This window comes from Vollenhovia emeryi, unplaced genomic scaffold (genome assembly GCF_000949405.1).
Source record: "Vollenhovia emeryi isolate VEMERY1.0 unplaced genomic scaffold, V.emery_V1.0 DF939147.1, whole genome shotgun sequence".
Lineage (NCBI taxonomy): Eukaryota > Metazoa > Arthropoda > Insecta > Hymenoptera > Formicidae > Vollenhovia > Vollenhovia emeryi.
In genome coordinates, this window is record NW_011967219.1 from 1,246,349 (window position 1) to 1,271,635 (window position 25,287).

The 25,287-nt window shown below is 41.5% G+C and overlaps 3 protein-coding genes and 1 long non-coding RNA gene across 4 annotated transcripts; 1 reads left to right on the forward strand and 3 right to left on the reverse strand.

The window, feature by feature from the left end:
* Nucleotides 1-254: 254 nt before the first annotated feature.
* Nucleotides 255-12,171, reverse strand: LOC105566068. The gene is made up of 9 exons (XM_012019781.1): nt 11,251-12,171; nt 8,995-9,249; nt 8,529-8,721; nt 8,009-8,222; nt 7,790-7,932; nt 5,832-7,256; nt 1,096-5,423; nt 622-736; nt 255-559 (listed from the first exon to the last, which is right to left on the reverse strand). Exons 1-7 carry the CDS (start codon nt 11,625-11,627, stop codon nt 4,350-4,352), a joined length of 3,681 nt encoding a protein of 1,226 aa, XP_011875171.1. The 5' UTR covers nt 11,628-12,171; the 3' UTR covers nt 255-559; nt 622-736; nt 1,096-4,349.
* Nucleotides 8,658-9,156, forward strand: LOC105566067. Its single transcript, XR_001009242.1, has 3 exons — nt 8,658-8,737; nt 8,829-9,022; nt 9,091-9,156. It is a non-coding gene; the product is annotated as an uncharacterized LOC105566067 (long non-coding RNA).
* A 761-nt stretch (nt 12,172-12,932) lies between the features above and the next one.
* Nucleotides 12,933-22,802, reverse strand: LOC105566069 (farnesyl pyrophosphate synthase-like). Its single transcript, XM_012019782.1, has 7 exons — nt 22,356-22,802; nt 15,358-15,529; nt 14,486-14,626; nt 14,004-14,207; nt 13,736-13,900; nt 13,437-13,649; nt 12,933-13,347 (listed from the first exon to the last, which is right to left on the reverse strand). The coding sequence occupies exons 1-7, from the start codon at nt 22,487-22,489 to the stop codon at nt 13,147-13,149; spliced, it is 1,230 nt and encodes a 409-aa protein (XP_011875172.1). The 5' UTR covers nt 22,490-22,802; the 3' UTR covers nt 12,933-13,146.
* A 1,201-nt stretch (nt 22,803-24,003) lies between these two features.
* Nucleotides 24,004-24,892, reverse strand: LOC105566070. Its single transcript, XM_012019784.1, has 3 exons — nt 24,701-24,892; nt 24,493-24,610; nt 24,004-24,419 (listed from the first exon to the last, which is right to left on the reverse strand). Exons 1-3 carry the CDS (start codon nt 24,809-24,811, stop codon nt 24,274-24,276), a joined length of 375 nt encoding a protein of 124 aa, XP_011875174.1. The 5' UTR covers nt 24,812-24,892; the 3' UTR covers nt 24,004-24,273.
* Between the last annotated feature and the right edge of the window lie 395 nt (nt 24,893-25,287).

Consider the following 25,287-nt stretch of genomic DNA (forward strand, 5'->3'; position numbering starts at 1 on the left):
AAAATTCGGATTTCAATTTTTAGGGTTTCTTTCGATTAAGCCCCTTTTAAAATGTTGTCTGGTAGTCGCTTTTTGTGCGGTAATTTTTGAAAATAAATTAAAAAAAATTTGTTTTCCAAAATGGCGTAATTAAATAGAGATATTTCTACTGTAAAACTTTTGTATAAAACTTCTTTTTATATTACGTTTAGCTTACGAGATATATCGAGAAAAGATAAGAATTTCTTTAACTTCGAAGAGTGATTTCTCGCTTATTTCGAATTACCGCAAAAAGAGCGACTACCAGACAACATATTAAAGGGGACCTAATCGAAAGGAAACCCAAAAAATTGAAATCCGAATTTTCGAATTGGTAAGGTCCCCTTGTACGTGCACGATTATGGAATATATTATACATACAGGATAACTCTGAAAGACCGCCCACTAATTACATAGCGTTGTTTCTTGTTAAAAACTGAGTCGAAAAGTCCTCAAGTTGTGAAACAGCTTTCTCTTACAACTTTGCTCGCCTTTAACGCCGAGTTATCCTCGAAACATTTTTTGATTCCCTAAATAGCATCTGCAAAAGGCATGTAATGAAAGAGAGATAATATGAAAGAGCACTTACAAAAATGTCCTTACTTTTAATAGTCGTACAACGCACGCGAGTCGATGACGCGGTACGTCATCGATGCGTTTTTATCGGGCTGCAGTCAATAAAAGTGCAAGAGGAAAATTATGCAATGACTGGTTCGTTCTAAAAAAAAAGAGAGAGGATTTTTATTTACAAAGCAAAGTGTAATCGTCTGCGTCTCGCACGCGCCGGGACGCGCAGCGAAACTGCTTTTTCCATCCATGTGACTGGGCCCTGCCAACCGCGGTGTTATATAATAAGATAAATTAAGTCAGAAGACAGAATTCCTGGAGAATCGAACATGATCGAACGATCCCGGATGAGTCTCGAGTCTTCGGCGTGGACAATCGCCTTTTCCCGACCCGTCGATATTAATTGGACAATCGATCCGTTCCTCATCCACGGCGCGTTAGATCTCCGATTGGTTTCGTCGTTATACATTTGCATGTACATCTAATTGAGAGAAAGCCATTCCGACGTACAATTGTGGATATACCGCTCGACTTGCCGCCGTTCTACCCCGTACGATACTTTTGACAATTGAATGAACGTTCATGTCCATTCTATTCTCGCGCACTCTCTCAACTGCGACACGTCGGTTTTCTTTCCCCACACGCTACGCACTTCGAGGAACTCGGGATTCCCGAGAATTCCCGCGTGTGACCACAGACTTGAAAAACAATGTCATTATAAATAATCGGAAAACTGCGTTTCTCGCAATATTTGAATCTACATACGTTCATGACAGTCCTCGAGAGGTACTTATTGTATATAAAATTTTGTCCCACTTTTTTGCAAGATGCACATTTTTTTTGCAAGGTTGTATACTTCGACAAAATGTATACAACCTATAGAGCCGTAAAAAATTAATTTCATCTATCTCTTGCTTTCTATATCGCGATCCGAAGATATTGATTTTTCTTCTTCGTATATTATAAATATAGTCAAAATTTGTCGAATATTTGACCGTTTTGAAACCACAAGATGCACATTTTTACTTGAAACTACAAGACAAACTACAAGATGCATTTTTACGATGTACGAGGTGTAAATGCACGAGAAAAAAAAGGATATTGTGTTAACAGCATTAGCAACAGTATAACTGAAAACAATCTCTTAACTCGATAACAGTATTAATGAAACAAATGATGCTGTTGTTTTCAATAAAATGTTAATTGTTTTATCAATACTGTTCTTAAATTAACAAGGCTTTCAATTAGACTAATGTTGTTAACATATCATTTTGTTTCCAAGTAGGTATATTTGATGCGAAAGATATCCTAATGTTTAATGACATTCGTTTCCGGCGCTCTTACGTCTACTAATCTTCCCTCAACGAAAATCGATGCAGTTGGTCGTTGACGAACTTCGTGTATACAGAATGTCTGATAATAGGTGTAACACCGCTCGCAAGTAGATAGAGCGGATTAAACCGAATAAGAAAGTCCTGTGCCAGTTGGCGATTTCCGCAAAAGATGATGAAAAATTAAATAATTAGAATTAATAACATGTGAAAATTAATTTGACTTTTCTTTTTTCTTTCTTCCTCTTTTTAATGCAGAACTCCGCTCTTTCTTTAAAATTATACCTCATGCGCTTACAAAAGAAGTCGTTCGATTCGTTAATGTATAACCGTAGTTATACAAATCAACAATCAATACGAGTCAGCGTTGTACGCTCTATTAATCAAATTTTATAGTACAAATAATTATATAATATACTCGTAATTGACTACAAATTCCAAAATCGACTTCGATATCTCGATGGAAAGCTTATTCAATAAAGTTCCGCTTAGTAATTGATCTCACTAATTATTACGAAAACTGCAAAACGGTAGAGGACTTTTCCCTTCAGTTTAACCCGCTCTACTCGTCTACGAAACGTGATATGATTATTAGATACTCTGCAGATAGGGCGGCGGCGACATCGTTCGAAAGAAAGCTATACGTGTCCTGAACCCAGTAAGAAAATGTTGACGATACCACCAGCGATTTGCCAACAAAACAGACTATCGTAGCTGAATGGCGTTAACGGACATAATCTGACAGCGAAAATCAAGTAAAAAAAAACTAACTCAACGAAGCGTATGTCTCAACAAGACGCTTCTCAGGTGTGACTAAATCTACTGATTGTCCATACACATACATATCTAACGTATCGCGCGCGCGCACACACACACACACACACACACGCATACACACACGTGGCAAGTGCCCGGTCTCTCCGATGATCCGGAAAGCATCGACGTCAGTCCTCGATCGTTTCGCCAACGAGCGCTTCTTTCCTGTCAGATTTTTCTTTTCTCGAACACGCGACATCGCGGGTACAGCTACTTGAATTTAAATTTTAGATGCGGAATTAAGCTATATGAATTCGAGCCTGCTTATACGATTATACCAAGATTAATCTCTACCTAAAGTTACTTGTGCGTTTAGTAAATACGTCGCATTCTAACGTCGTGTTCCGTCGTTCGCAATCGCTCGCGGCGAGTATTTTGGGCCCCGTGGCGAGGGATCACTCACGTCTCTCGCTCTCGTACTCTATCGCTTAATTCGATGTCGGTTAAATTGAGTTCTAGTCGAATGTTCTCGCTCGTAATAATCCGAAGGAATTGTCAGGCGAACGATAGCGCGGCGCATTTCGTATCTCTTTTGGTGGATAAAATTGCACGAGTGGTTCTCAACCTTTCCAGCGCCTGAAAGTTACATCGAGTAGTCACTACTTAATTCATTGAATGAACCTCAGCCATGTAGGATTGCACGATTAGGCATCGTATAAAATTATTAAGCGTCGTGTAAAACAATTGGCCTCCTTCCTCTTGGAACACATGATAAAACTTCTTTGGATACTTTCCTCTACAGCTTTCTCCTAGTTGTCGTATCATCGGTTAACTAGGTGCTCTGCAGGATTAAACAATTAAACGTAAGTGAATCGTCCGACAGTAGAATTAAAAAACTGTTGATAATTCGATATCCTGAGAATTCACGAAAACGTACAAGTTTAATTTCACAGAGATGTTTGAAGCGCACAAAAGACCAAAACGCACAAGTTATATTTCTTGTATCAAGTGTTCGGTGTGTACGACCTGAATAAGATACAATTTGCATTAATTCATTGAATGAAATAAAAATTCCTATTTACGCGATTCTGCGAAAGGGATCAAAAGTTTCACCGAGGAATAAAACAAAGTCTCGTAGAAAAAAAAACAAACATTCCTTTTTAATGATATATATCAGATACTTAACGATGTATAATCTTTAATAATTTAAAAACATGTACCTTTCAAAAAATCATGCAAATTTCTCAGACTTTTTGCACATTTCGATACTACTTTTTATTGCAATGAAAATTAGACATTCGTCAATACAGCCTGGATAGTAAATTGCGTGTCAAAATATAATTTACTATAAGCTGAAATAATGTCTTCTATATAGAAATCTATATACACAAATTGTAGTAAAAAATAATTAAAATATCTGAAATTGTATGATCAAATTACAAGATAATAGATACGCAAGATTCCGAATTATCCTACATCTTAAAATTGAATAATAATATCTTACAAGTAGTCCTTATTAAAATTCACTTATATATCTTGCTTCTAATCGCCTCTCGTTTACCCTAAAGTGGTCTATGAGATAATACGATTGAGAACCACCAGACCCAAACAGTCTATATTTTATCACACCTCTCCCTGTGCAAATGCGAAATTACGAATAGACCGAAAAAGATGGTCTCAGCGATTAGGCTCGGTGACTTCGTTGAACAGCGGCGTCAACGAATCCATATCTTGCAGGCCGTCAAAATTACCGAGGTGATCCAGATCGTCCGTCTCCGTGTCGGCTTCTCCGAGAAAACTGGCCTCCAAAAGATCAGCGACATTCCTACAGAGACTGTTGGAAGAAGCGGCCGCGGCGCCGGTCACGGTAACGACAGCGACGTTCCTCACGTCGCCCTGTAAACTGAGAGAGTTAAGGATGGGACTGGACAATATCGGCTCGCCCGGATCCTGGTACACCTCCTGAGATTGCATCGTGTGCAGAGGCGTCGACGGGTACGATCTGGAGCCGTTGCTGTCCTCCGTGTACGAGGGCGTGTACGCAGACACCGGCGCGGGCAACGGCGTATTCGGATACGATCGCGACTGCATTATCTTCTGTAACGTGCCACTCGCGTCGGTGAGGATGCTCGACGGATCCAACATATCTTCCTCCGACAGATTTAAATTGGCATTCGGCAAAGCATTTAGAACAATTGTATTGTTACTCAATGCCTCCTCCGTAGTCTGTTCGGACAGCATTTGTAAATTTGGCTGATCCTCCTCGTCCAAAATCGTAAGAATGTTATTAATGTTCTCGGACGTGATCCCTTTGTCCGTCATCAAGAACGGCTGCTCGTCTGACATAAAGTTCGTATCATCCAACAGATACGTGCTCTCTTGTCCGATGGCAGAACCGAAGTCATTGTATTCGCTCGGTACTGGGGTAGGCGCAACGGAACTGCTCGTAGATGGATTGAAACTTTGACTCTGTACCGATGATAGGCATTGCTGCGTGGAGATCGGAGACATTAAGGACACGGGATTTATCATTCTGCGCAACGGCACCGACTGCGATCTACAGAATAATTGCTCGTTACTCCATTGTCTACTAGCGTCAAGGAGCTCCGTGATCTCCTGGTCGAGTGGAGGTGGCTGGCCCTTCTGATACACATTCTTGATCTCTTGCAGATTCTCTTGACTCGGATAATTGATTAGCAATTGTTTCTGAGGCGTGAAGTCCATATACGTGGACGGTGGTCTTTTCAGGACCTACGATCGAGAAGACATTTGATAAATATTTTATCGAGAAGCCTGGCATAGTTTTGTATCCTTTTTTTTAAATTGTACTCTTCCCTTTTTAATTTAATTTTTCATCTAAGCTTAAATAATATAAAGATAGATTTGCTTTTATACAAATCAAAGCGAGGATACACCGGCCAAGTATCTGTGCGACATAGTGTTCAAAGTATAATACACATTTGCAACAAACAACGGTATTAGTTTCGAATACTCGGCTTTTCTTCAGCCAAGTATTCGCCGTCAACTCACGCGAATATTGTGAACATGACATCGCATAAATCTACATATACAAATTATGACCTGTGTAAATTGAATATCATTGTCAAAGAGTCTAGTTGAACGTGGATCTAGTGAAACTTGCGCGTAGTCGATCTTTACCTCCGACGTCTTGGTTGTCGCTGTCAGGACTTGCCGCGCGTGTTCCGCCCCGCTCGACGTCGGTACGATGAAGGTGTCCGTCGTCTTGATGGTGTACGGCACGCTGCACGAAATGGAACGAGAGAGCGTCTTCTGGCCGCGCGATCTGGAACTGCCGGCTTGCAGGTTACTGCGGGACCTCGGCACCGGGGTGTTGCGCGGAGATACGAACGGACTCGCGTTCGCCGAGTTAGACTTGGACGCGCGGCCGTTAATGGGGGAATGTGGTCCGGGTGAGATCGGGGTGAAGTTGAATATTCTGCGTCGCGTGTTTGGACTCTGTGGCACGGTATTGGCTACACTCGGCGCTGCCGCCTCTTGGACGTGCTCGACGACGTTCGTCTCGAAGCTGACGCGACGTCGCGTGTTGCCCGGATTAGGGTGATTTAGAAGCGTCGGGAGTATGAGATTATGTTTCTGCACGGGGTCCCGTTTCTCCACGACGCTCTCGGCAGCGCTCTGCCGAACGAGGGTCACGGGCGTCAGGTCGGCAGCGATTACGGGCGCCTTCAGATTCTGTTGCAATATCAATCGCAGCTGCGACACTTTGTCCGACCGAGAGATCTGCTCGGCGTCGGAACCGACGACGCTGGTCTCCACGTCGGAACTAGACGAGCTACTCTGCTGAAAATACTGTAACAACTCCTCCTCCTGCTCCTGCGAATTGTTCCCGCCATTCAAATAATCGTCCAAGGCGTCTGTGTCGATATCACGGACCTTCTCATCTTTGAAGACCGGCGTGTCTTGCAGAAGGCGAATCTGGTCCCCCGTGAGGAGTCTCGAGGACGTTTCCACCACGTTGCCGGTAGTGGAACTCTTCGACGAGTCAATATCACAGTTTTTAGCAAGCCGATTGTCCGCAGTGTCAACTGGTTTGCACTTGATAGACTTTGAATTGCTAGCTAGTATCACTGATATCTTGCCGGAGCGTTGGATAGACGCTAACTTGGGTAACAAAGCGTTGGAATGCTCTGGACTCTCCTCCGTGAGCTTCGTCTGTTTCTCAGGGCTGGGCTCCTGCTGTGCTACAATTGGATTATTGGCACGTTTCCTGGAATTTTTACCTTTAACATCGCGCTGCGCACTCATCATTACTCTAAGGTTGCTATTACTCTGTCTGTCGTCGCGCGATTGTACCACTAGGTTATCACAGTTAGACTCTTGGGAGACATTGCAAGTTTGTTGCTGCTGTTGCTGTTGATTGCAAGTTTTCGATACCTTTCTTTGCCGGTTACAGACTACAGTAGATAAGTTGAGTTTTGTCAGTGAGTTTGGTGTGACCACTGTTGTTGCTGCTGCATTTGTATCTTGAGGTGACTGGTTGGACTTGACCTTCTTGCATCCCTTACTGACATTTCCTTTGCTGTCGATGACTTTTTCTTTGTTCTGTGAAAAATCAATTATATTCTGCATGCAAAAGTATAATCAAACTCTTAGTTAATCGTATTAATTAGAAATGCATTATGTTTTGGCCTTCTGTTACTATTTAACTATTTAACTATACTATTTAAGAATTATTGACACATTTCTCGAGGATCGAGCACTTTTATATACCCAGACTGCTAACAGCAATGTTACGACGAAGCCAGGGCAGCTACTTAGAATTGGACAGAATACATATGTACTGATTGGATTAATACAACATGTACATACATTCTGTCCAATTATTAATGACTGCCCAGCTTCGTATCTCACCATATGAAACCATGTTAGAGATCTAAAGCTAAAACTCCATAAACGCGTCGAACTACGGCAACGAATTTGTCAATTTCGCCTGCTCTCGTTTCGTCATCCGCCACTTTGAAAAAAATTATCTCGCAAAACTCTGCTGTATCGATTCTTAAAGTAGAAATTTCAAGCTTCAATTTCTTTTTTTGAAAAACCTTTTTCAAACGTTTCTTTGGACTGAGTGTATATACCTGTACACCAGAATCAGGACAACGGTGCTTCTGATCTTTAATATGCTCGCGTTGCTGAAGCTTGCGTTGCAGCTGCAACTGAGCCTCTCGCAGCTTAGCAGGCTTACCACTTACAGGCGTTGTCGGTAGATCCGAGATCACCTCTAACAATTGAGAATTAATGATTGCAGGATGAAGGGCGATGTATTTTATGAAAATAATTCAACAAGTCTTGCTCACCTTTATTAGACGAAGCATCATGCTGGCCTGAAGTTGCGAGAATGCATACAGCAGCAAGAGAATGAGTATCGACACAAAAGTTATCAACAAGATGCCGCGCTAAGGCACTCAAATTTGGAAATTTCTGGCCCAACGTTTTTTCCGCCCATTCCCTGATCAACGTGGATGCAGCGCCCAGCATTTCTTCAGTAACGTTCTCCTCCGAATGTTCCTCCTGAATTTATTAATAGAATTTATTAAAATATGCACACATTAGATATTTAACATCACATAAAAAAACAACAGGGGAGGAGTATTTGCAGAAAAAGAAGTAAAACCAAGCAAAATGACATATCTAACGTGACGATTGTCACGTCATGTAATATTCATATAATAAGCGCAATGCTTTAGGTTTAAAGCATAACAAATAAGAAAAATGGAGAAAAATATCGAAGCAATTTTCTGAAGTAAAAAAAATAGTGACAAGCAATCGATAAAATATGCCAGGCAAAAATAGTAGGATATATATGTGTTGTCTCACAGATTCAGAGCCAGATATCTTTGGCAGTGTCGGAGGGCCCAGTTTTATTCGCTTGCGCATACCAGCGTAACAGTAGCGAGAATTGCCTCGTGTGCCCAGTCTACGAGGCCGCACTCGCGGATACACTTGTTTCATGACTTTTCCAAAATCGGCCGTCGATAACGGCTTCATAGAATTTCTTATGCAATACATACTGAAAACAAAAACTCGTATGCAAGAAATGTCTTTCTATCTGTAAACTTTTACCAAGATAACAAATGTACATCTAACTCCGTCATTTCTCACTTTAATAATTTTCAGATCGAATGGGAAAACATTGACAATTAAACGAGTAAAATATCGCGAGAGATAAGTCACTGTTGAGCAGAAATCGGCTTGAAATCGGTCAAGTGACTTGTGGTTGCAAGGATGCACAAAATTCCAAATTTCTCCCCTCCGCATTCTGTAATCACGGCGGCGAACCTACTTGTATTCGTCGTACACTTCTTGCTTCGGTAAAGATACATCCGGGTCTTCTTCTAAATGAGTCTTAATCCACATGATGGTCTGATGAATTTCGTAGCGATTTCCTAATGGATTCAGCGGCTGCCTCAACGGATCTACGATCCCACTCGGGTTTCTCAGCAGCAACGGAAGTTTCAGGTACAACAATAACTTTTCCTCTATCTTAAGTCGTTCCACCCGCGAGAAGATCTCTTCCACGTGCGCTCTAGATTCTTCGCTGCAATTTGAAAAGATGACGCATATTATTGACTCCGACCGAAGCTGAACGATCTCTCAAAGGACGCGAAAACGTAAGGTATGAAAACGGACACCGCGAATGAAGAATATTTGGCAGAAAACCTTTTCACCGATAGACCAGATCTCATAGTAATAGAAACAATTTGTCGGGTTAGTGGGATCTGCAGGGAGATACATGTCGAACATAGTTTTCAAATAATCCTCGAATACGAGAAGAAATTCACGAAGAACGCACGAACGCTACTGCTTTATCCAATATTGACATTTCACGTGCACTATTATTAAAAGATCGATAGAAATGTTTCTAGCGTCAAATGTTACCACACAAGATATTCTACATGTAGTATTTAATCTGCATTCTCTCTCGCTTATAAATTTTTCAATTGAAAAGAGTATAAATTCTTTTTCATAAAAGTACTCTGCATCTCTTAGAATTCTAATGCCCAAATATACGCGATAAAGCTAATATTATAGAGTCCCCTAATATGAGACAGCGGGGTTTCTGCTAATCCAAGTAGAACAAGTTAATCACAAAAACGTCAATGTGACATTAAAATGACGAATTTTACGTCATAAAATGATCGACATCAAGATTTACTTCGCAATGACTGACTAATGACACGCTGTTTTATGATATTCGTGACGTGTATAATAATATATTATTACAGATTACATGATCAGTCATATATTATGTTTGTCTTATATTACTTCGATTTATTTTTGATGTATAATACTTAATTAACTTTGCTTTGTAAAACGAGATTATTTTTACAACATTTCGATGTCTTATTGATGTCACAAATATGTGCTCTCGGTGGGCTATTTTGACGTCACCACGATGCATAAAAAATGATCGAAAAATGATGTCATCTTGATGTTTCCATGACCAATATGTTCCACCAATAACTTGGGAAGTTAATAGGCATCGTCTGTGCCACCATGAATTTATTGCCCTTGGAGCGAGATCTATTTAGTGAAAAATTCATTGTTAGATTGTATAGTCGCCGCGTGAATTTGGATGCTGAAAACCTGCTGTCTCATATTAGAAGCCCATATCATAATAGAGGATTTTCCTTTATATGAAAATGTTTTGTAATATTATAATAAAGTATTAATCGACCGTGCACAATCAAACTGGCGCTTGTCAACGTTACAATTCCCAGACGAACTGTCCAGGTAAAGGTCTTGTGTCTACGATCCAAGAACCGTGTCCAAGCTCTAGTTCCGAGAAATGTGTGGTCAATCAACCGGCATCTTTTATGGGAAAGCAAGTTTATTGGCTGCACGTTTCTCGGAGCTAGAACTTGGACGCAGTTCTCGGATCGTGGACACAATGCTTAACAAATGGCTGTCACTAAATAACTACAGTATCTAGAAACATGTTAACGGTGGAGCTATGAGAATCAAGTATCTCTAAGCACTCTTGTCACCGTGAGATATAAGTTTGCTATTTAGAGAATTTATATACAATATTAATTAAAGCAATCGGCGCCGGAAAGTTCAGTGGTCGAGCAGTTGAGAAAAAGATCGAGTTTCAATTCCCGATCCTGCTACCATACGTGAGGAATTTTGAATAAAAAGAACGTTTCGAACAGTCGAATCTGCGAAAAACAGGTTCGGCATGGAGCAACGTCACAGATTTTGTCAGCAAGAATGCAACAGAATCTGCTGGTGGAACCCATTTGTAAGTATTTAAATGATGTATGTCAATTTTAATGGCTACAGCCCAACAACTTGGTGCAATCTCTGCCGGCAATCCGTTGCTGAATTACAACCTCGACAGGCTCTTACAGACAGAATCGACAGAATTAAATTAACATAAACCGTAGGTGCCAATCTGCTGGGATCATCCCATGTTAGAAACGAGAAACAAAAGCAGATTCCAAAGTGATACATGAATCTCCTAAATTATAAGGCAAACAGGCCACGGTGAAAAGCGAATCTACGTGGAGTTTCTACGAGACTGAAAAAACGACGTAACCTAATGCCATCCTCTATCACAATCCGAATCTTGTCTTGCTTGGAGGAGGCGCCGTGGTTGGCCAAGGTTGCGAATTTGGTCGCGACGAGGTCCTGCAGCTGATCGCCATCCCCGTGGAAGCCGTTGGAGGCAAATCTGCCGGCCGGCGGCTGTCGTTTCTCGAGGACGGTGGTAGCGGCGGCGGCCGAGGAGGCGGAGGTTGCAGAGGTGGTGGTGGTGGCCGCGGCGGCGGCAACGGCGATGGTTGCGGCGTCGCCATTCTCCACGCAAACGTCACCGTGCTCCTTCTTAATCCGTTTACCGTCGAACGCGCTCTCCTCCTCGCTCCTCGCGGGTGTTTTGCAGGGTTTCGTCTGATCATGACTGTCAGTACTCATCGTAGCCTAAACCTCCCCGGTCCGGAACCCGCGTCCCACCCTCCCCGCGCCGTTCGTAGCTCACGTACGCGGAAACTTGTCGCCTCCCGGTGCGCGGCCACTGCGGGCTACCATGTTGTCTGCCGTACGGTGGTCAGCTGGCCTACCACTCGTTAGCATCCCGGCGCGCCATTGCTCGGCGAGGTCTTCTTTCCGTTCGCGCGCGCGAAGGGAGCTGCTGCTGCCGCACGGCACGAGTCGCCGAAACGCGTACGATATGCGGCGACGCGCGGATCCGTCATAACGGCACCGCGCCTGCCGGCCGCGTCGATCACTCGGGGCGTTCGGGAAACCGGAGCGCCGGCCAGGCGGATGTGAACCCAGGCGAGAACCCCGCGAATCGATACCGGCTAACGATGCCCCACGAACGTCCACACTCGCCCTACTCGCCGCGCTTCGTTGCTCAGGTTTGCGCGTTCTTATTCCCGTCCCGCCATAGACTATGCGCCACCGACGATGGCCCCATCCCCCGTTGATCCTGGTACGTGCGCGCCCGCAGCCGAGAGAGCGTACTCCTCTCCGACGCTCCGTGCAGCGACGCAAGCTTTGGGCCCGCCAGCACCACTGGGTGCTGCACCACAATGCTCACGCACACAGCACAAACCGTGTTCCCGCGCCGCCGGGCGCCGAGCGTCATTGACTATGTTTACACGGCACTCTAATCGGGTTTAATAACATCCGTAGTTAAAGGGCTGGCCAATCACAGTCATTCCATTCTTCTGAGGAATAGTTGTGATTGGCCAGTTTTATAACTACAGATGTTATTAAACCCGATTAAGCGTTCCGTGTAGCAGCACTCACGGACACGGCTTGCGTTCGCGCGCGTTCCGCATCGTAGTGCAGCTGGTGTAGCACTCGACGGTGCTGGCGGGCCAATGTTTACATCACTGGCGCCATGGCGGTGCAGCCAGCGCGTTGTGACTCGCGTGACCCGCGAACGCGTCCACCAATCGCCTTTCGCGACGACGGGTCGACATGTTCAGGTGTGTTCGCGGTTCGGTTGGCCCAAACATGGCTCCCGTTTGCCCCAACGACCAATGCCGTTATTTTACTTACGATTTCAATCTCCAAATTCGAAATTCAAATATATACGATGCTGCATGCTGCTATACATACGTATAACAGTTACATGTTTCAATTAATTATAAAGTATAAAAGTATATTCTTATAAAAACGACCTATACATTGTAATTTCTTCACCTAGTCAAAATAATATTTATAAAATATATGGTTATCATGGATAATTTAAATATTATTAATATCAAATGCTTTAGAAAACTTTTATTGACTTTTTTGGAGTGAAATATTTTTTCTGTACATAAAAGTTTACAAAAGATCTGTTGATTTTTCACTCTGACGCAACATTTCGCGGTACTCTTGGCAAAATATTTCTCCTTTTATCGTACTTTATAATGCAAAAGTACATTTAATTCATAAAGCATTAATACATTAGCTTCTTTCTTCAATATACACAACTGCGTTATGACACTCTGCGATAAAGCATTCCTAATAAATTCAAGAAAAGCCTATGTGGAAGTCCGCGTGATATCTGCTGTATATGTACATTTAGTAGATTATATGTCTCTTCTTCGTATGTAGAGTAAGTGTTCGGCAAACCCAGATCAATGTAAAGCTGTTTTACACGGTTTACTTTCTCTGGATCGGGAAATCCATAACAATCCTGCATAATAAAGAGAAAGAGAGAAAGGATTAATACAATTGTGCTTGATAAATGTGTTTGCGAAAGACGTGTAATCTAACAAAACTCACTTCTAAAATCTTACGCTGCTCCGGAGTAGCACGTTGAAGAGCTACGACAACCAGCCATGAACATTTCCCTTCCTGGATATCAGTACTATCTTTGCCAATGACCTTGCTATCCCCAAAAGTATCCAAATAGTCATCCTGAACTTGGTATAAATGTCCCATCTCTAACAAGATGGTTTTTGCTTGCCTGAACATTTCTGAGTCTTTTATTCCAGCCTGCGTCAAGGAACGAGCAACAAGTGCATTATTATCGTTGAAGCAAATCGATCTATTCGCGTGAAGGAAAACTGAGGTACACTTACTAACTGCATTGCCGCGGTTATTGGCAAAAGAAACGTATAATATGACGATTTGTACATAACAATGGAATTATATCGATTCATTGTGAACAGATCCAGATTGGGCTTCTTACCGAAATTGGTAGAGAGTAAATCTAAACATTGGCCTATTGTTGTCTTAAACGCGATCTGTCGAGAAAATGCTTTCATGTATAATTCCTTGATTAAAAAGAAATTGAAAGGACCAACTGGCATTCGTGTTTACGATCGGTAGGAAAATATCTTCACTCACATCCTGGAATGTTTCTAATAGATTAACGTAGTAGTCATTCCCTTTGAAGTGCTTTCGAATTAGATAATATATTGCGCTCTCTAGTATTAAACCATCGTTGACTGCCGCTAGATTTATATCATTATATCGATACCAGCATGGTTGGCCTCGACGAAATAACGATTTATCTACTATATCGTCGAGTATGATGAAATAGGCTTGCATCTGTATAACAGAAAATTTTTAGATATTATAATATATTAGATATTATAATACAAAAAAACTTTTCGATATTATAATCTGTAATCGCGCGCGAGTGAGACCCGCGGGATTGCCAACGTCCTTCCGGCAAGGGAGCGGCGTTACAATACTTTGATTTGAAAAAAATGTTAGAAATTAATATATGTTGCCTGTATCTTCTGATTAAGCCGATATTAATCAATTGGTCTATGAAAAGTATAAAAAAAATCAGTATCAAGAAAGAAAAGACAGTGGTTACGCACCAGTTCGAGACACCATGCTAAAATTCGAACTCGGCGAATGTTTTCTTCGGTAAGTTGGTCACTTGGTGCCAGTAGCTTATATGCATAGACTAACGCTAAACCGCGAGTCTTTTTGCCTCCCGGAACGTTGTACTGTAATATCTGTATAACAGAGACAAGTATTAATCTGTGTATTCGTTCAAATTTATGACTTACTGTTTCAAACTTCGTTTTACTGTTACAGTCTGTATTATGTATCAGTAAACATAAGTTTCTTAATTTTTTATTGAGTCGTACAAATTTTGAACGCACAAGGAGCGGAAGACCGGACCCGGCAGGCATGCAAAATGGTTTATTTGTTTATATCTCCTAGCACGCGGTAGCGAGAGGTGGAGTCACGCATCGATCACGGAGAGAGATATTTTACGGTAACTTTTGTATTATTTTTTGCCATAAATACATAAACGGAACGCAATGCCAACTTGCCTCTTGTGACAACGAGCCCCGGTCTCCCCTAATATGTATGGACAACTGTCCAGTAATACTATGGCTATGTTTTCCTTAGGTAAGGTAGCTAATACATACGTTGTAATACTTTGATAATATAAAATTTATGTTGAGTGCTTTTTTCGTTAGATTTGATAGTATTGCGTACTTTAAGCTCCAATGAAGCAGTACACCAAACACAATTAAAAAGGAACAAAACTAAATGTGCTTTTTGCATTAAAAACTATGGCCATCATACCCGAGTTTATCTAATCATACCAAAAAAATGTATTCCCGAAACGATTAATCGATCCATCGAATAAATTCTAATCTCGTATATGTATCTGTAACTGCTGAATGGTACTTCAATTAATAATTTAAATTAATAGTATTATTCAACGACTTACTTTTGCCATCCATTTGGTAACATCGGGCATATTCAAACTCTTAGTCGCATCCGTGAGATCGCGAACAACATCCGGCCACATAGCCATCATCTCTCGACTTTCGTCCTTGCTTGTTTTCCACGTAGTCGGTTGTATCACGGTATGAACCATACGCGTGTTACAGCCCAATGTTCTAAAATTTTAACGAACGTTACGAATTACGACGAGTATGAGGTCCCAGATAGCATGCATATCTAAAAGACACCTTTACGACGGCATTAAGTTATCTTTTAGACATGCGTTGCTACCCAGTCAGAAATGACGGGAAAACCGACGTCGAAACGATATCGAATTGATGCATTTTTGGTTCCATTTTCGACTTGGCTCGAAAATGGAACCAGAAATGCATCGATTCGATATCGTTTCGACGGTTTTCCAGTCATTTCTGACTGGGTATCTGGAGTGACCATGACAATGCTGACCCTAATAGTACAGTGCATGGACCAAACATTGGTTAAACATTGGCCCAATATTTCGTTGTATTGGGCCAATGTTTAACCAACGTTTGGTCCGTGCACTGTGCTACTAGGGGACGATCGCTTATGCATACGTGAAAATAAAACCGTGATCGATAAACTAACGAAAAGTTTTTCAACATTTTCAGCATTTTTATTTGATTGCGGTATTTAGGGACTCATCACGTCCGCGTCGTTAGCTCTGGGTAGTGCCAAGAATAAGTAAATTCTGAGAAATTATTGAATTTCAATTTTGCATCCGTCATTTCGCGTGCGGGCTATTTTTTATATTCTACAAGGATTTTCAACTAGAATTTAGATTCCATGGGTCCTAATAATATCTAAATAATGTTTCTTAGCATAGTTGAAGTACAGTTGAATGATGTAATTTTTTTTAAGTTTTTAATTCCGCCATCTTGAATCCGCCATTTTGAATTATGAAAATCTGATAACGGATTCGTAATCAGCGACCCCAAAAACCCTTGTATACAAAGTTTCACAGAAAATGGTTCAACAGAAAAATGTATGCTTCAAAGGGTTAAAAAATAAAGAGATAACTCGAAAAAAAAAACTGAAAATATTCGTGCTCTTTGTGCTTGCATATTAAAATAACAATGTACAGAACTGTGTAAATATACATTCTTTGCGACTCGTGCTCTTTGTGCTTGCATACTAAAATAACGATATACAGAACTATGTAAATGTACATTCTTTGCGACAAAGAGATTTGTGCATTCGTACGATTGTCACATAAATAATGCCAAAATACATAGTTAACCCACGCTGTAACCTGTCACTTGCCATGCGATATATTATCATCCACAAAATCGGGCAAGTATTTTAATATTAATGAGAGGCACATACTATTTTTAAGTTTAATATTTACGTATAGATGGTGTCGCGCAACGAGGTAGATTAGCAAGTCGATGTAAATTTCTGCTTAAGACACCTGCGAGTGTTCAAATATTTTCGTATCTATCCAAGTGTAACACGTTCAACGCATTTATTCGGAGAGAGAACGATTGATAACGATGGCAAAAATAATACGTTCAATTCAAGTTGTTGCGTACGGGTGAGACAAAGTTTATTCGCACGTGTTCCAATCAGAAATCGGATTCGCATCTTAATTTTATACACGAGCCTGTATCTGCACGAGATGCGTCTAGCTCCGAACCGGCGGATATGCGGCACCTAGTAATCAAAATGAGCGTTCGCTCAAGTGATCGCGAAGGTCAAAACCGCGGCACGAAACGCGGATACATTGCGCTCCTGAACGGGCTCAGGAGGAATTTGTCGAAATCACTACCAAGGGGATTAATGACGAGGATTCAGCGTAGACTATGAAAATTTCACCAAAACCTGCTTTTTATATCGTCATGACCTACTCCGAGTCTCGTCAGTATACGAATCCTGCCTCGAATCTATTCGCGTCTGACTCGATGAACGTGATTTCGCCGCAAAGATCTCGATAAGCGACTCGTTCTAAACATGTATGTATCAATGGAGAAAAAATTATTACTGACGTATGTTTGTCTGAATAATATGCAAAACCCCGGAATAAATGAGAGAAGCCTGAAAATAAACGGAGCGTGACTTGCGCGAGGCTCTGCGCTTTGTCAGCTGATAAACGCGTGTTTATTCGCACGCATAAATAGTTATCGAGTTTATTTGTATTAATCTCTCTCTTTCTACGTTCCAACGACCTCAGAATATCACTTGTCATTGCGGGCCGCAGTCATTAGAATGCAGTACTTCTCGAACGATAATATATAATTATATACAGCGATAAGTACGACATATAGGATGAATCAAAAGTCACTACCCATTCTAATGTTTATTGAAACAGCAAACAGCTGTTAAAGCTTTTTATCTAATCTAATTAAATGTTACAATTAATCTAATCTGTCCATCTAATGTTATGTAATTAATTGTCGTGACTTGATTTACTCGTGTCAGTAACATGTTTACTAAGGAAGAAAGGATTTTTGTTTGAAAAGCAATTGGAAGATATTTTTCCTAAGTAATGACGTAGCGTATTTAATAATCTAGTGGTAACGTAACAAGTTCAACCTTATAGTGACTTGTGGCCCACTCTGTACAAACAGTATATACAACAGCAATTTAGTTAGTTGATAAGTGAAAATTTACATCGTGTACTTATCGATTGCAAAATTGACGTCGTCAATTCCGCGAGCTAGAGTTTTCGTGAAATGAAAATACCTTGACAATTACATTCAAATTTAGTGATAACGCGTAACAGTTCACCATTCGACCTTATAGTGACTTGTGACTCACTCTGTATAATACAATAGTAATTTAGTTAGTCGATAAGTGAAAATTTACATCGTGCACTCGTCGACTGCAAAATCGACTTGTCGTCAATTCCACGAACATCCAGAGTTTCTGTGAAAATATCTTGGCAATTACATTGAATTCAAATTGTGGAACGAAATTTCGAATGAGTGAAATTGTGTAATTGACCGAGTTCGGGTAGTCAATAAATAATGTCGTCGAAAAAAATAACTAGAATAAACTACAGTAAATTCGTTTATAGGGAATCGATGGATTTTTCCTAAGGTCCAAGATCCCTTCGGCACGGATCCTGCCTCGGAGCTATTTGAACCTGATTTGATAAACCTGATCATCATCTCGCAGAGATCTCGAGAGGATTTCGGCAAGGTCTCTCTTCTGAATTAATATAGAAAAATTATTACTGACGTATCTTTCAAAATAATGAAAATTAAATCATTCAGCTGCGCTCGAATCGCGAAGCTTGAGGAATATCAACGCTCTCGCGTATTAGTTAAAAATATTATTTCAACTATAAATATTATTTTCTCACTACAGCCGTATTGTATTACGTCGGAATTATTACGAATCTCCTTTTCGCGCTATATCCGGAAATAAACGTTCTGCACGCACGTTCAACGTTGCGATGTAAGGGAAAAAAGAGAGAAATAAAAACTAATAATTCGTATTGCAAGATGATAACCGTTTGCGCGATTTTTACTGTCGTAATTCAATACGACTATAACGAGAAGAAACGGTTGCTTGAAAAAATTACGTGCGATACGCAATAGTGCTTTCAAGACATCTCTCGTGAATAAAAAATTATTCTTTTAAACGTCACGAAAATACGGAAGCTCACGGCAGCTGGAGTAACAAGCGATAATTGACAGTGTCAAAAATAAAAGACAGTGTCAACAGAGCTGTTGCTTGCTCGCCGACATGAAAGGACGCTAATAAGAGCGAATAGCGCGAAGAGGTAAGTCGAAATTGACTTATCTACCCGACGCCGACGCGATTCTACGTGATAACCACGGCATAAATACGAGCGCGCGTTGCGAACAATGCGCGTGGTCGGTTCACGTGAGATGCGAGCGTAGAATAGAGCCGAGTAAACAACTTTATCAATGATCTAACAAGATGCGTTCCAATGTGCGGGAGTGCTCGGCCTAAGTAGCTCGCGCAAAAAAGATAACTTCTATTTTGTAACACGTGCCGCCGCGTGCGTTATCGTCGCCGTGAGTCATAAAGCTGCAGTTATCAGAAATGTGCACGTACATATGTACATGCAAAACCGGGCGTAATACCATGCGAAATTAACGAATAAATACGAGTATATTCCAATTATGGCTTCCTTTTGAGATATGCTCGCTTGTGCATAAGCGGTTTTATCACACGTCGCTTAACTTTCCCACACAATAAAATACACGGAAAAAAACATTTAGCTGCTGTAGCTAAAACTTAGTAAAATATGGACAGCGAATATTTTTAGTTGTGATAGCTCAATATTTTGCTACGACAGCAAACCGTTTGCTGTCGTAGCAAAATATTGAGCTATCACAACTAAAAATATTCGCTGTCCATATTTTACTACTTTAGCTACAGCAGCTAAATGTTTTTTTCCGTGTATATCTGACTGTGAGACTTATGTTAAATCAGATATCATTTCACCGGTCACATATCTTGAGACATCTCGTAGATAGTGTATCCTGAATATTTTAAGGATACCACATTTTTTATATCTCTTTTTAAAAAATATTGTTTATATTTATCTTTTTATTATTTGTTTGGCTTTTAAATATTTACTTATTGACTTTTCCCTAAAATAAGTTTTGTAAACTTACCTAGACAAAAAGAAATAGTACGATAAGAAAATGAAAAAGGATAAATATGAGTTTACAATGATAGTATAAAGAAGTAAAGACTGATTTGTGGAGGCCGTGTTCCTTAATAATTTATGCCGGAACTGATAAAGAAAGCGCGTTTGAATTCAGCTGTCTTGACAGAGCCAATTAATTTCGATCGAACGTGCCTGGCGAACAAGCGGAGAGATTTAAGTTTAGCCGACTGCGGGGGGAAAAGTATTTAAACCGATCGCTCGAGGCATCGACACGAATTACGAATTCCAAGTGATTTGAGAATCGATATTTGTCGATCGATTTTTACGGAGACCATCCAAGAACGGTTGCCTCGTACGTGCGAACGACGAGCGCGTTCGTGACTCGAGAAAAATCAACAAGGGATTAACGCGCAGGCATTTGTTAAACGCTCGTGCCTGGAACGTGCCGTCTTCGCAACTGTATCCGACAGAGATCGAGTTGGAGTAGAAAAAGAGTATCATCGAGTAGAAAGAGAGAGAACAACTCGTTGATTATACAAGTCTTTTTGTCGTCAGCGATTTGCATGACAACTGCATGAAATGTCAATGAAAGGATATCGACGGGTCATTCTTGTCGATTTTGCTATTGACAGAGGCAGAAATCGCACGTTCGCCGGATCGTTTTGATACAATCTCAAAGGAATATGAAGCCCCAAGTAGCGCCATTGCGCATACGACGCGCTTTTAATATGCATTTTATTGCGTTGACTTCAAAACAATATTAATTGCGCGTTCAAAATGCGTGAATTTAATATGTTCGAGCATATTTGAGATACATAATTTTTTTACAATTCCCTATATTTATGCTTATGCGTGTAAAATTATGCAGAGGGGGTCAATGGTACAGCTTTTTGGAATGCGCTGCCACAATATACATTAAATGCGCATTTAATGTGGATACGTTTATTAAATGCGAATTTAAATGTACATTTAAAGTACATTATACGCATTGGCGCTCCTCGGGGCTGAACCGTGAAGATCAACCGTTAGACAATTATCAATACTTTGTCGACCGCGCAGAGGCAGATCTATCTATTCTGTGCCAGGCAATTCTTTCTAAATTAGCTTCGGAAAAGTAATAACTAAAAGAATTGACAAAAGAGAAAGGGAATTTTATCTTTAAGGATAACGCGAGTCGCAAAAATTGTGCAGTTTCCAGGGACTTCAATCGGACTTGCGGCTGGCGAAGCGAAAACATTTCGAAGATACAAAGGTCAATTTTTCCTCAGTCGTAGCTGAAGAAGAGAAAGTTGATTATATGTAGAACTGTTCATCGATTGTCTTTCCCATCCCCAGCGAGAAATGACTCGCCGATCGGTATCGACGAAACAACCCAGATAGCACAAAGATGAACATAAGTTCATAGAGAATTCATTTTAAAGAAAACATACAGAATTAGAAAAATGAATATCTGAAGAATTCTTGAAGAATTAGTCTCAATCAGTTCGTCTTGAAGTATCCTTCTGAAGTTCATTATAATGAATGCTTCGCGATTCAGTACTGTGAATACTTTAAGAATTTATGAGGAATTATTTGTCATGCGCGAGTATCCGCTAACCGCCATCCGGACGTTCTTGTGCAGCGTGTTACCACGTGCAATATTTTGTGTGCGTAACGTTATGTGCAATTAATTTTGTGCAATAGTTCTATTGTGTAAAAGAAAGAATCGAACGACGAGAACCGAAACGGAAGAATCATCCGATTGTCAACGAGCTTCGGTTGAGAGTATCTCACTGTTGAGTGAGAAATTATAATAATGGTGTAATGTTACTGCATATTAGATGCGTACATACATTGGGTAAATATTTTTTAATCCTCTTTGTTCTAACACTATTCCCCTTGAATTCATAAAGTTTACATTTATTGAATTCGAGATGAATACTTTAAGAAGTTGTCAGGAAAACGATTTATGGTGCATGTAACTTCCTCTGTCACTCTTATTGTATTCTTCTATGAATTCCTAAAGAATTACAATTCAGAAGAAAGAAAACTTAAAGAATACTTAGTGAATTCAGTGTGCTATCTGGGAATATCAACACCTTCAAAGTCATCGACGTCGCTTCGACATCGATCGACGAATCATTTCTCGCCGGGTCGCATCCGCTCTTTAGAAAACGAGTTCTCTCCCCGCATTTCGCGGATTCTTCGGTCCTTCTGAAACTCGTCGTTGGGGAAACTCGCTATTTTTACCCTCCGAGCGCACCCTCTGAAATCGTCGGGACACGCGACGAAGCGTTTTCTTCCGGCTCTCCTGGCCAGATTTATCGCTCTCGCTGATCGAAGAGGACCTTTAAATTCTACCCTATTAGGGGCCTTCCTCCGTCTCACCGCGTTCTCACCTCCAGCACGCTGCATTCCACCCGCGGCGCACGCCCATGTGCGTGACGTGCGCGTGGCCGGTGGCGGCGGCGGCGAGGCGCCGCGCGACGCCGAGCGCCGACAGGAACCGGTTCCGCGCGACGACGGACGACATCGTTGGGCAGCCGAACCTGCTCTGGAGCACACTGTCGCGTGATGATCGGGGGTCAGGCGGAGGAAACGAGGAAGAGCGAACGTCGCACCAGCCCTGATATCCTGGGGGACGGGGGACCCACGTCGCGGCGAGGAGCCCGGCGCGCGCGCGCGAAACGTGCGAAAGCTGGCACTCCGAGCCGAGCACTCGCGGCACTCCGCGGAGTCCGTTCCGGCAAAAGGGGGGAAATGCAAAGTGAATAGATAACGGAGGGGGCGCGACGTCGCTCCCGTTGGACCTCGACCTTGGGATGTGTGTCGGCCGTCGTCGTGACCACGTCACCGGCGCACTCTCACGCGACGGGGCTCGGCTCGGCCGACTTTATACAGCCCGGCGACGATGCGTGACGCTCACACGCCGGCATCGTTATGTTATGTGCGTTGCTCATTATACCATGGACCAAAGAATCGTATGGATGGCACGTTTCTACGTGAAAACCAGTCGACCATGATTAAAGGGGGGGGGGGGGAGGAAAGCCGATCGGCAGCTCGGTCGAATCCGGCCGCGTTCGTGACTCTTGTACAAATAAATTCTCTGAACAGTGGCTCTCAACCGGGCGGAAGCTCGTTAGCTCGCGAGCGCCTCTGTTAGAGTTCAAAGGCCACTGAAAATTGTACAATGTTTGCAAATTTAACATAAATTTAAACTTTTAAATCCAGACTAAATTAGAGGTTAAGTTTAACGAACTCCTACGGTGTTGAAGACGCACCAATGTTATTGATCAATTGTCAATTTTCTCCTTGGAAGACGCCGCGAAAAGTTGTTCCCGCGGATACTGTTAGAAATGAGGAAACCTTTCGCCTCCACTAATTGTAAGACGTAGTCGTGGGGGGGAAAATTAATAGGAGGAATTTTTATAAATATCGGTCCATCAGGGGACTCGGCTCAGATAACAGATTATTGGACTAACTGTCGGACTGACTCCCTCATTCTCACCGTTTCACTTATTAAACATGACATTGATTTAACTTGTTGATTCGAATTGGTTGATCGATGTTTTATTTGGAATTTAGTTTATTATTTAAAAGGTTCTCATTCGTAAATCCTCTAATTCTCATTCGAAGATCGCTGTCAAAGAGTATGTAACGAACTGACTCCTAATTCCTTACTGATCGCTGCCGAAGAGTGTGGCAGACAAAATTCCAACTCTGATGCCCAAAACCGGACGCGTGCAACAAAAACGTTTACGTTATCAGATTAAAGCGTTAAAATTCGGGAGAGATCCCATTCTATTTCAACTAAAATACTGTAATTTTTAAAACCCGAGTAAAGATTTAGATCAACAAAATAATTATCATCTCATTCTGATTAAATTAGAAATTATCCAAATTACAAATTAATTAATAGAACTGATCCTCGTTATTTAATTTATAAAATACGTTATCTTATTGGTCCAGAAATTAATTAATTCACACAATTAAGTCCAATCCCTGGTAAAACATTTAAATGTTGACTAAAAACGGACAAGACTATTATTCTGAGGTACTGAGACGTGACAGCTGTTTATTTTATGTTGTTTTACAAGCGACGGATTACAACAATCAATGAAATTTCCGTTTTCGAGGATAAAATGAAGAAAACAACTAGAGGTCTCACGCGGATAAATAATATATTGGACATATTTCTGTTAAATAACAACGCAGCTTTCAACACCCCGGCTCATCATTGCCATCTCTCCTTTGTACACTTTGTTAACTCGTTAAACTTGTTACGTCACTTATCCCTACTGTTCTTCGCTCTATCGTTTATCTATTGAACGGTCTCTTATTGGATGGTACCGGCAGTCTGTACTTGGCCAATTCCACCTCGGCCTCCCCAAACGAGTCCACGTGATAACGAAAGTACTCGGGATTCTTGTATTCCGTGTCCTTGGAGGCGTTGGGCCCTACGGCTAAAATCAATTCCAGGTTCAAGCTGAAATTTGTCTAAGCGAGTGCTCTCCAGCAGACGCTGTTTAATCTTACGTGTGTTTGGTACTTTGACAACATTCTCGCTGAGGCCCGGCACGTCGGTGTTCACCGTGGATTGCCCGGCGCTCGAAGCCTGTGCGCTGAACGTCCGCGAAGCGGCAAGCGCTATATTCTAGGAGCAACAAGCGATTAGAAGACAGCTACGCAGACAGGTTAGACAAGAATAGTTTTAACGAAGCGAAATTTCCTCAGATGTGTATACCTGTACTCGTTTCGTAGCGACGCGCAACATTTCGCGACGATTATGAACAATCGAATTGTAATTGTCAAACGATAACAATATATACGAGGGTCTGAATGCCCTTTTTGACATTAATGAGCTCCGTCTCCTCCACGTGGGGAGATTTCAATCTTACGATTGGCAGGCATACGAGATGTAGAATAAAATCCACTAAACTTGAGATTAGTGGGTGTTTACGAAGAAGCGCTCGGGGTTAGGTTTGGGTCGGACATGCGTACGCCTCTCAATAATTCATGTATTTCATGTTTTGCCCGAATTGTCTTTAAAGCCTATCACACAATGCGAGGCAACAGGCAACAGGAATAGGGAATAGAATTTTTGACGCGTTGGATTGGTTGAAGGAAAATTTCCGACTATTCCCTGTTCCTGTTGCCTGTTGCCTGGGGTGCTTTCGCGACGTAGAGTAAAATGATCCGGATCAAAATGATCCGTGCTATGATTGGTCAAATCTGAAATTTCATTGAATAAAATTTCAATGAGATGCTACGAAATTTCAGATTTGACCAATCATAGCACGGATCATTTTGATCCGGATCATTTTACTCTAC